We start from the raw sequence: 11,473 nt of genomic DNA, 5'->3' as shown, positions 1-11,473 counted from the left end.
ATTTTGCCCTGAACTACTTTTTTTTGTTTCCTGGATTTAAAAAGCCCTCAAAGAGAACCATCTTGCCACGATGGAAGAGCTGAAACAAAAAAAGGCATCATATTGACGAGTTCAAAAAATGTTTTGAGCAGTGGAAAAAATGTTTCCATAGGTGTATTGCATCAGAGGGAGAGTGCTTTGAAGGTGACTGAAGTTTAAACGTGTAAGAATAAATATTCAGTATTTTATAAACAAACTCTAGGTTCTTTTGGGTCCCCCCTGTGTTATGGTAGAATTTCGCAGTGAGGCCTGGGTCTGAGGGCCAGGAGGAGTATCCTCTGCTGCAGTGCATGCTCTCTCTCCTTCTCCGCAGGTTCAGGTCAGCTTGCCGAGGCCAAAACAAAGACCCAGACTATGAGTCACCAATCGGACACCCTCCGCAAGCCCCGGGGCCAGATGGAGGGCCTGGGCCTCAGAACCCAGAGCCCCCACACCCAGCTGATGGAGCTGATGCTGCGCTTGCTGCAGACCATAGAGGACTACATCGCGCAGCAGGACCTGGTGCCAGAGGGGGAGAGGCACGGTCGGGCCACCAGGGAGAAGGAAGCCAGCCTCATCCAGTTGATGGGCCAGGTGGTCAGCCTCTTACAGTCAGGGCACACAAGAAGCTTGGAGCTCCAAATGTCTCGCCTTTCCCTGGACTCTCGGGGTGATGTTGGAGGCGGGCAGCAGGCCCAATCATCCAGGCAGCCTGCCTGGCTAAGTTACCAACCAGGTCATCTGGAAGCTGCATTTGTCAGCTATCACCTGTCCAACCGTGGCATTGACATCTCTGCCTTATACCACTCCAGCTTCCATGACTACATGACCTACCAAAAAGACAAATACCATGAGGAGAATAACACATTGGTGAGGATGTGGGGGGTGGTAGGGACACACCAGAGAGCCCCAGTCACTAGGAATTACTGAGTCCTGTGCCAAGTACTGTGCTTTCTTGCTCACTCTTCCCAGGCCCATGATGTAGGTAGTATTGTCTCCTTATAGCTGAGGGCATGGGCACAACATAGAGTGACATGCCCATGAAAGGAGGAGAGCTGGGACTGGGTTTCCTGCCCCATCTCTGCTTGCTTCCCCTACATCCCACTAGGAGTCACTATGGTCAGGTGTAAGTGAACCTGCCCTCAGGGAACTCAGTCTAGTGCTGATCATCGTCAGGCATTGGGAAATGAACTTTAATGTTTCTAAGAGCACTGAGGGCACACCCAGTTTGGGTGTACTGGGAAGGCGTCTTAAAGGCCAAATAAGCCAGCTATGGTGGTGGTGGGAGGGTGGGTCCTCCAGGAGGGAGGAACAGCATGTGTGAAAGCTTTAGGTGGGAAGGGCTGGAGTGAATGGAAAAAGGGGCCCATGTGGCTAGAGCAGAGGCAATGAGCACTGTGACATGAGGCGTGGATGGGGTAGGACATTGAGGTGTTGGGATGTTGTCCTAAGGATGATAGGGAGCCAATGGAATGCTTCCAGCAATGGAGGTTCACTGTAGCTCTCCAGCCAGAGGGTGGGAGACAGCACAAATCAACGATCTCTTGTGTCTAGGTAAGTGACGTGTGCTCGACGGCCATGTGCTTCTCTGGGGGCCAAGGAGTCAGTACCTCCTCTCATAACTTGAAGGGCCCGCACATGGAAGTGGAAATAACAGAGATGGGTATGAGGCAGAGTCTGTGGTGCTTAGGATTCTGGGACAGGCAGGTAGAGTCTGCCATCCCCAAGGTCACATGGCTTGTAGGTTAGTCAACCTTTCTGAGTTTCACTCCCTTTAAAGTGGGGATCATCATAGAACTTACTCCAGAGGATTTGTGAGAATGAAGGCAACTGTGAAGAAGCATTTCGCCTAGTGATTCTAGGCAACAAGAACTCAATGACTGGTAGCTTCTGCCTAATGTAACTACTTAACTCTATGGCTGGAAAGGAGAAAAATTACAAGATGTGCCATTTTGAATTTGTAAAAAGTTTTCAGACACTTAAACATGGATTGAATTGCCTACTGGGGCAGTGCACTCTCCATCTCAAATCATTGGTCCACCTAAGCTGGGCAAGAGGACTGATCTCAGATTCCTTCCTTCTCCAGGGATTCATTAACCTCGGTCTCAGTGAGAACAAGCTCTGCATTGATCTCATGGCTGAAAGGGTAAGCCAGGTTACAGACTGTGCTGGGACCCATATTCAGGCCCAGGCCCTCCAGCATGTGGTAGATACAGGAGTGGGACTTAGTAGATTGGGGAGGGGAGTGGGGAAAGAGCTTCTAGAATAGCACATAGGACCTCCTAGCTTTTCTGACTATTCTGAAGTGTCCTCTGGATGGGTATATTTTGGGTAGGCTGACAAGGGAGGCTCTGGTTCAAGTGTACAGTTGGGGTTAAACACTTCCCAGTGAGTTATCTATTTGTGTGACCTGTAGTGGAAGGCTGAGGCCTGCATTCATCCAGGATCATGAGCATGTGTCCCCATTGCCACTGAGGAGCCCTGTGTTGTAGTGCAGTCACCAACTGCACCCCAGGAGTAGGATGAAGACTGCTGGGCTTCCCTGGTCTGGCTGTCCTCATGCTTTGTTTGTCAACAGTTGGGTCGGAGTGACATGAACTATTCTGATGATGCCCTTCTGCAGTATTCTGACTGGAGAGGACAAACACTGTAAGTGACTTTCTGATCTATGGTCCCCTGGTCCACAGGCACCAGTCCTCATGACAAGAAGGACTTAAGGTGCCAGATTCTTCGTTGGCTACCTCTCCTTCTTCGGTAACTACTCTAAAATGTCTACAGCACAACTTTAAGAGGAAGCCTGGTGTAGTAAAAACAGAACTGCCCTTTAATTCAAAGACCTGTGTTCTTGTCCAAACTCTCACACTAATAGTCTGTCACCTGGGAAATTGATAGCCTCAGTCAGTAGCCCAGTAACATGAGGTTGGGCCCCTTGCTTTAGAAAAAGACTGAAGTCTACACATTGAGTGAGGAAGAGCCTCTGGGCCTGGGAAGCACAAGGTGTCTCTGGGTCTGTTCACAGCCTGCAGGAGGAAGTGGCCCGGTTCCTGACCTACTACTGCAAGGCACCTGCCCAGCTTGACCCCCAAAATGTGAGTCAGTCTCCTGGCCCCACCACAAGTCTACTGAAGGGGCTGTATTCTTGAGAGACTTCCCGCACTTTCTAGTGAGCAGAAAGAGAACCAACAGAGACTCTCAGTGCCAGGACGGAATGATGGTCAAAGGGCCCCAGCTGAGGAGGCTCGGGGGGCCTGTCCCTACCCAGGCCAGGAAATGTGGGACTAGCCTTCCTTTCATGGGGACTCATTTTTTACTTCTTCTGTGCATCTTCTTCAGGTGGTTGTTCTAAATAGCTGCCTATCTGCGTTCTCTGCGCTGACCATGGCTCTGTGTGATCCAGGTGGTAAGTCAGTGGGCTCTGCTTTCCCTCAGGGAAATGACAGCACATCGGCGCTGGGTCTAAGGGAAGAAGAGCATCTTGACTCAAGGCCTTTCTTCTGAAGTGCTGGGACCCTCCTACACTGATTAGAACCTCTTCCTACTATTTCAGTAAGAGAGAGGGATTGGCATATCCACTTTATAAGGAAGGAAATCATATGATAGCCTGAAGGAGGTATGCATTACGATTGGTGACAGTGAGACCCAACTCACTATATTATTAACTGGTCTTTGGGGCTCAACTCCATACAGAAAGACCTGGTATACTGGCTTTAACTAGATAGAATTACTATCACCTCCTCCTCCTAAAAAAAAAAAAAAAAAAAAAAAAAAAAAAATCTTAATGAGTTCTAGATCAACTAACGGTGAGAGATGCGTTCTCAATGTTCCCCTTAACAATGCTGGAACAAGAGTCTCAGACCTTACTAATGAGCTCTGACTGCATGGAAACAGGTTACCAGGATGGTCAGTTTCATTCAGAGGAATAGGTCTTGTTTAGCTCATCAATGAGGCCCAATGGATGGGAAAAACAGAGCACATGAGAGCACCAGATGCAGATAACCTGAGTCATGTGGAGAGATGAGAGCCCGCCCTATGCAGGGACCTCGGCCTCTGGTGTTCACCCTGGAGCTGACCAGAGTGTGTGAGTGACCAGATCGCATCCTGCTAGTACAGTGGCTGGATCTGTGCCCTGGTTGATGAGCCATTCACAGCACTGTTCTTGCCTTGTCTCCTTCTCAAGAACACAGCCAATAGAACAATAGTTCTGTTTCCAAATGTTGTTTATAAAAAGAAATAACTACAAAGCCTGAGTCCCATAGCACTAATTCCCCAGTGGGAGGGGATACCAGAGTAACCGTCTCCATCGGGAGGTTGTTGCTGGTGTGGGGTCGGGTGGTGTCTGGTAGGTGCTGACCGAGGGATCTTGGACTGACAACTTTGTCTCCTTGTGCTTCCAGAGGCCTTTCTGACACCTACGCCCTTCTATGCTGGCTTCACCTTTACTTCCCGCCTGTATGTGAAAGTTGATCTGATTTATGTCCACCTGGACAGTGAGGTCAGATGGGGCCCCTTTCCCTCCTTAGCCCGCCTAGGCAATGGAACGTTAGGGACAGGGCTTGCTTTCCTCCTATTTAAGAGATGGTGGGGGAGGATGGAGAAATCAGGGCAAAGAGGGCACATGGCACTGGTACCCTGGGTGTGAAGGCAAAGGACGGTTCGGGGTTTATAGGAAAGAGGGATCCAAGCTTAGAAGCTCTCAGATAGGCGGTCCTCAGGCCATGCCTGTGTTCCAGATCACAGAGGGGAACTCTCGTCCATTCCAGCTGACCGTGGACAAGTTGGAGAAAGCCCTGCTTGAGGCTCAGCTTAAGGTAAGGAGGGAACTGTGTGTCAGGGTGGGCGCTGCTGCTGCTGCTGAAAGGGGCTCAGTGCTGGGACTCTGCTACAACTTGCTCACCAGGCCATGTGGGCTCCTTCAGAAGAGCCAGTGTCCAGGGGCATGTCCCCCTAGGAGCCCTCTCAGTGACAGGCCCCAGAGCTCCTTCTTGCTCTGCCCTGTGGGCAGTATAGTTGTTGCTTCGAGACACTACCTGATGCCGTGGCCATATTGGGAGTCCTAATGAATCCATGGCTGAAAATGAAGTACATGGAAGGATTTGTGTTCACTATGTTATGTTTTGTTGTTTCAGGGGAGAAAGGTCAAGGGCCTTGTGCTCATCAATCCTCATAACCCTCTAGGAGACATCTACTCCCGGGACTCACTGAAGGAATACCTGGAATTTGCCAAGAGGTAGGAGTTCACTACGTGAGACAAGATGAATTCCCATCACTCACGGACAGGAAGTCAGAACCAGAAATAATTTACCCTAATATTCTTACTTCTTACCATACTCTGCAAAGTGTTGTACAACCAGCTGAAACTGGAATGAAGGAAAAGGCACCCACATGCTTACTGATTCTACCAAGTGTTGTGCATTTCCTTTTGAGTCTTGCCCATGTGCAGACATCTACATAACAATTAAAATAGTTTTGTTGCTTGTCCACTTCCTGTAGCCTAAGCACGTTCTTAGCATCCATTTCCCAAACTACCTGGCCTGAGGTGCCAAGTAAGAGAGGCCCTTGGACCTTATGGTTTAAAGATGAAGACATGTCTGCATAGAACTTGCATGTACCATTCCTAAGATCATGTTCACATCAGATATGTCTGGAGTCCTGAAACAGCCCTCAGTCAGGGGAGATAATCTCTTTTCCAGATGAGATGTACTTATCCAAGCCTCATAACCAACCCAGACCAATTAATGGCAGAGCAGAGCATGGGGACAAGAGGAAAATGTTGGAAGTTGTGGGTTGGCATTTGGCAGAACTGGGTTCAAATCCCAGCTCTAGAACCTTCTACTTCAGGGAATTAACTTTGTCTCAGAAGCTATCCTCTCATCTGTGAAATGTAGATGACAGTACTGCTTCAGAGGCCTCTGGGGGGATTCACTAGAGCAGAAGCACTTAGCCCACTTATGTCACTAAGTGGTCTTTCTTTGATGGTTTAAAGGTTCAGTAAGGTTCAAGCGTGTATTCAGCAGGTTATTTCTTCAAAGAACTCCCATACTAGGTATACAATTCCTCCTGGTTAACCAGGTCCCCTACGTTATCATGACCCTCAGACAGATGGGATGAGCTGCTGGAGCAGTAAGAGTATCTGCTCTGTACCCAGAGTTGTCTGTGAAAGAAAGTCAGTTCAGAGAGAGAACCTTGACAATTGTTATCCCTTTTTTGCCTAATTTGCAGGTACAACCTACATGTGGTTATTGATGAGGTTTACATGCTGTCTGTGTTTGATGACTCCATCACATTCCACAGTGTTCTGAGCATGGAGAGGTGAGTTGGTCTCAGCTGGAGTTGGATGAAACATTAGCTTTCTGAATTTCCACAACGAATTCATGTGCCATAAATTCAACTGGCTAAATTTTAGGAACTGAGTTAGATGTGAAAACGTTCAAACTATGATCTTTCCTCCCAAGTACCTTTCAGTCTAAATGCCATTCTGTCCATGAGATAACTTGAGGGCAAGGTAGAAACTGCATTATTCAAAGTCAAGGTAAAACCCTCCAAAAGGTCAGGGTACAGAACCTTAATTCCACTCTCATCTTTCCCACACATAGGCCCCCAATCTTCATCCCTCAAATATTTCTCCCTAATCATGCCTGTACTGTCTCTCCCCCAGTTTGCCTGACCCCAACAGGACCCATGTCATCTGGGGCACCAGTAAGGTGAGTCCCAGCTGCCTGGACTTGGGTAGGGAAGGAGGAGAATCCAGGAGCAGAAGGCAGAACAACCAGATACTGCATCCTATACTCTCTTCTTTCTCTTGTAGGGTTTCGGGATCTCTGACATCCGTTTTGGCACTCTGTACACCCACAACAAGGAGGTGGCCTCTGCCGTGAGCGCTTTTGGCTTCCTCCACAGCATCTCTGGCGTCACCCAACACAAGCTGTGTCGGTTGCTTCAAGACAGAGGTACTTAGCTCCATCCAGGCATCTTGGCGACCCATGGCCATGGGGAGTTCCTGGGTCTCCTGGGCCTTGTGCATGCCTCCAACAGTTGTGTAGTGTTTAATGGTGGAGGACAGGAAGTTTGAAGGAGGGCTGGATGCATCTCTGATGGTACAGTAGGATGTAGACAGAATAGGCAGGTACTGGTCTAAGGCCCAGCATGAGCTTTTATTTCTGGCTGTCTACTAGCTTGGGCTCTCCCTGGAAAGGGGATGGTAAATCATACTCTGAAACTTATGGTGGAAACTTCAGAAGTCTGGGTATATTCAGTTATGTCAGCGTATATTTTCCCTTTCCAAAATTCTGCTTGCTCGGGCAAGATTGCAAAGAAACACCCTGACTCCTTAAGTATGATTGACCTTCATCTTGGAAGGTGGCCAAAGGAGAGTGGTCATTTGGGGAAGATGCTGTGGCTCCATCTATGTCACCTGGAGTCTTCTGCCTCCGGGACCACTCGTGAATGCTGGCTTCAAGGAGAACTTCCCCCTTTAATGCCATGACCCAGATATAGGGAAGGGCTCCTTTCTTTAATTCCTTGTGTTGGAGCACATGCCAGTCTAGCAGACTTAAATTAAAAGCGGGGATATAATGAAATAAACTGAAGCAAGCAGGTAATCTGGGTTAAACAGATTATGTTCACCTTTGAGTGAGTAAAAGTATAGCTAGGAGTAATCCAACTAGATGTTTCCCACGTGGAGCCTGGCACTTTGAACATTGGCTCTCAACTTGGGAAGCAGATGGGAATTATGTAGGGAACTTAAATACTGACATTGAGGGTTCTACCTGAAAGATTCTGATTCAGATGATATTGGGTTGTAACTTGACCATGAGGACTTTTAAAAATTCCCCTGATGGTGCAGTATGCTGCCAGTGCTAAGAACAGCTAGGCTAAGGTCATTGCCAAGTACATGCTGGTTCCTCTAAGCCCACTGAGTGAGGCTGGAAGGCAGGAGGTAAGGGGAGCTGTGAGTACCTACTTCCTTGGTTGACAACAGCATCAACCTGACAGAGGAGGGCACCCTGACTCTCAGTGTCAGAGGTGCCAATCAAACAGAACACTCCTACTGGTTTATTGAGAAATCCAATGTCTCCTCCAGAGCCATGGGTAGGAGGTGAGTGTTGGGTGTGGATGCCATCAGCTCAAATATAATAAAGTCAGTTTTGGTGAGAAATAGTTGTCAAGAAGCTCATGGGAGCATGTGGTAAAGTACTTTCGACAGTTATGTGCCGCAAGACCTGTGACAGCATTCTTCCCCAACTCTCCAGAATGGATTGACAAAGTGTACCTGCCCACTAATCGCTCCCGGCTGCAGGCAGCTCACAAGTACATCACTAATGAGCTGAAGGCACTGAAGGTCCCTTTTCTCAATCGTGGCTCTGGCCTCTATGTCTGGATCAACTTGAAAGGGGTGAGCTCTGGTAGTGAGTATAAGTGTTCCTGGGCACAAATGCCCGATGAGTCTTGGGCTCAGCTCTGTCCCTCTGCCTTCCTAGTACCTAAAATCATGCACATTTGAGGAAGAGCTGCTCCTTTATCGCCGCTTCCTGGACCACAAGCTGATATTGTCCCCTGGCGAGTCCTGCATGTGTAAGGAGCCTGGTTGGTTCTGCCTCACCTTCTCAGATAAGCCCCTCCACCTGAAAGTCGGTGAGTGGTGCTGCCCTCCCAGTCCTGGCGTCTTCCACTCCTGTACCCCATTCCGAGTTTTCCCTTATTGGCCCTTAGTGGCCTATAGCTACAGCCTGTTTATACCATGGAATGTTTCCATGTCTATATCTTGATTAAGTTCTTTTACAAACAGGGAATATGTACACCTGCCATTGAGCAGAGCATGGGACTCATCAGAAGTGGTACTCTGCCCTGTGAGGCTTGAATCTAGTAGGGCAGATAGACAGGGAGATGATCCTGGATGTCCCTGATGTTGTTCTGTGGAGTTCAGAGTCTCCTCTGAAGGTTAGGAGAATGTGACATTCAACAGTGATCTGTGGCATCACACCACATGCTGGACACTGCTCTCCCTGCTGGGAATAGAGCAGTGAAGAGACAACCTTTATGTTACAGAAATAAATTCTGAGCTAATGTGGAGAACAGACTGAGTGAAGGGACACTGGAGGCAATAGAAGAGTTGATGAGTCCAAGTCCATACCCAGGTTATAGAATTTGAAATGAGACGTGAAGGTGTCCAGCAGGCACACGCTGTAATGTTGATGCTGAAAGAGCCATTGGGGAAGCAGTGGTAGACTTGGAAATGCATCCCAAAGAAGGTTGGGCTGAATTCAGTTCAACATCTCTGAATGGCAGACTCCATGACAGTTTACCATGATCTGGGAATGTCTCAGACCCACCTGCAAATCTACTAATTCTATTGCTCTCTGACTCCGTTTGGATCCTCTAGCTATGCACCGGTTCTCTCAGGCACTAGCAGAGCAGAAGCAGTATTGGGTAGAGAAGCAACTGGAGGATGCACTGCGGGAATAATTGGAGCAGGTCTCAAGCAGCTGCAGTGAATCATAATTTTGACCTCCTGCTGTGACAGAGCAAACAGTGGGCTTCACCAGAATTAGGATCATCTGACCCAGTCATCACCTTACTTAAACCAAGCATCTTTCATTTGAGGACTTGCCTCTTTTTATCCTTTGCTAGCCATAGTGTGGGGGCAAAATGTTTTTATGGGGATGGGGTGGGAAAGCTTAAACAGAGGGAGTTCTCTGCATCCCTATTTAGGTGGGTTTATTTTTGTATCTGATATCTAATAAATTCCATATTCTCTTAAATTCCAGGCTGGTTTATTTTTCCTCATTCTTTATAATCACCTTTGAGAACTATTAAAATTTTTTATGTCCTTTATGTTTTTCAATTCTAAGGCAGGTTATATATGAATACTGTCTGTGGCAGGCAAGAAAGGAAGGTATAATATCCCTAATTGATGGGCAATAATTCTAGGGTTGGATGCAGTGTCTCATAGGATACTAACAAGATCACACATGTTTTTCACATGAACGGCCAAATGGCAGGGTGGTGGTATAATTCCAGATGTTCCTGCTTTCAAATACATGCTCTTTCCCTTCTTGCCTTTTCAAAAAGCTTAAAAATGAAGCTGGTGCCAAGACTGGTGTCTTCATTTTTATCTCTAGTGTTTTCAGGTGTTCAAATAGCACCACCAATGAGTGTCTGCAAGACCCTTAGCTCTTGGCTTCAGGCAGAGCAGTGACTACCATCGTTTTATAGCTGATGAGAGAGCTTTCAGCACCGACTGATGGTGTTGGTCAGTCACTTGGGTTTGCGAGCATCCTCTCTTTTGGATCTGGGTTTGCTGGCTGTTGTTCCTCAATGGCAATTTTTAAATATAAAAGCATAACAAATCCTGATTCTTCAAGGGTCTTCACTCTATACAAGGCTCTTTAGAAATTTACTATGGCTAATAGAAACATAAAGGAATTCATCGGATGAATGAGGGAGCTCATGGGATCAGAAGACAAGGTAAAGATGGAAACCAGAGATGCTCTTCGAATCTCTGAATATTTGTTATTAGGGGCATAAACATTTAAAGTTGTTATCCTGACAAATTGATCTTTATGAAATGTCATTTTAATTTTTGGTAATTCTTTTTGTTTTTAAGTCTATGTCTTTTTCTTTTTTATTTGTTTGCTAGAATACACTGAACATGAAATGTACCATCTTAACCATTTTTAAATGTACAGTTCAGTGGTATTAAATACATTCATTGTTGTGCAGCTATTACCACCATCCATCCCCATGACTCTTCATCTTGTAAACCTGAAAATCTATACCTATTAAATAATACTTCACTGTTAATCTGCTTCCCTCGGCCTCTGGCAACTGCCATGCCACTATGTCTATGATTTTGACTCCTCTATGCACCTCATGTAGAATCTTACAGTATTTGCCTGTGTGCGTGTGTGTGTGTGTGTAACTGACTTATTTTACTCTGTATAATGACCTCAAAGTTCATTCATGTTGTAGCATATCAGAATTTCCTTCCTTTTTATGGCTGAATAATATTACATTGTATGTATATACATCTTGCTTATCCATTCATCTGCTGAAGGACATGAGTTGCTTCCATGTCTTACCTATTGTGAATAATGCTGCTATGAACACAGAGTACAAATGTCTTTGAGACCCTGCTTTCAGTTATTTGGGAAATAGTCCCAGAAGTGAAATGGCTGGGTAATATACTAATTCTATTTTTAATTTTTGGAAGAACCTCCATACTGTTTTCCATAGCGGCTGCACTATTTTACATTCCCACCAACAGTGCACTAGGATTCCAATTTCTCTACATTCTTGCCAACACTTTTTTTAAAAATAGTAGCCATCTTATATTTGCATAAAATATTTTTTTCCAATTTTACTTTTAACCATTTGTCCTTTTTTAACGTGTCTTGCAGACACCATATACTTGGATCTTGGCATTTTATCCAGTCTGATCTTTTACCTGGTCCTGAGT

General features: G+C 46.5%; 1 protein-coding gene across 1 annotated transcript; it reads left to right on the top strand.

The window, feature by feature from the left end:
- The first annotated feature begins 393 nt into the window (after positions 1 to 393).
- Positions 394 to 9,480, top strand: LOC150017931 (putative inactive 1-aminocyclopropane-1-carboxylate synthase-like protein 2). The gene is made up of 14 exons (XM_090262430.1): positions 394 to 888; positions 2,105 to 2,164; positions 2,597 to 2,667; positions 3,038 to 3,107; positions 3,352 to 3,418; positions 4,413 to 4,510; positions 4,749 to 4,826; positions 5,145 to 5,245; positions 6,238 to 6,327; positions 6,674 to 6,719; positions 6,824 to 6,965; positions 8,268 to 8,410; positions 8,496 to 8,649; positions 9,398 to 9,480. The coding sequence occupies exons 1-14, from the start codon at positions 394 to 396 to the stop codon at positions 9,478 to 9,480; spliced, it is 1,698 nt and encodes a 565-aa protein (XP_090118556.1).
- The last annotated feature ends 1,993 nt before the right edge of the window (positions 9,481 to 11,473 follow it).

The sequence above is a fragment of the Furipterus horrens genome, unplaced genomic scaffold, assembly GCF_987537825.1.
Source record: "Furipterus horrens unplaced genomic scaffold, mFurHor1.1.pri manual_scaffold_2, whole genome shotgun sequence".
In the NCBI taxonomy this organism is placed as follows: domain Eukaryota; kingdom Metazoa; phylum Chordata; class Mammalia; order Chiroptera; family Furipteridae; genus Furipterus; species Furipterus horrens.
This window is presented reverse-complemented; position numbering and strand designations above follow the sequence as displayed.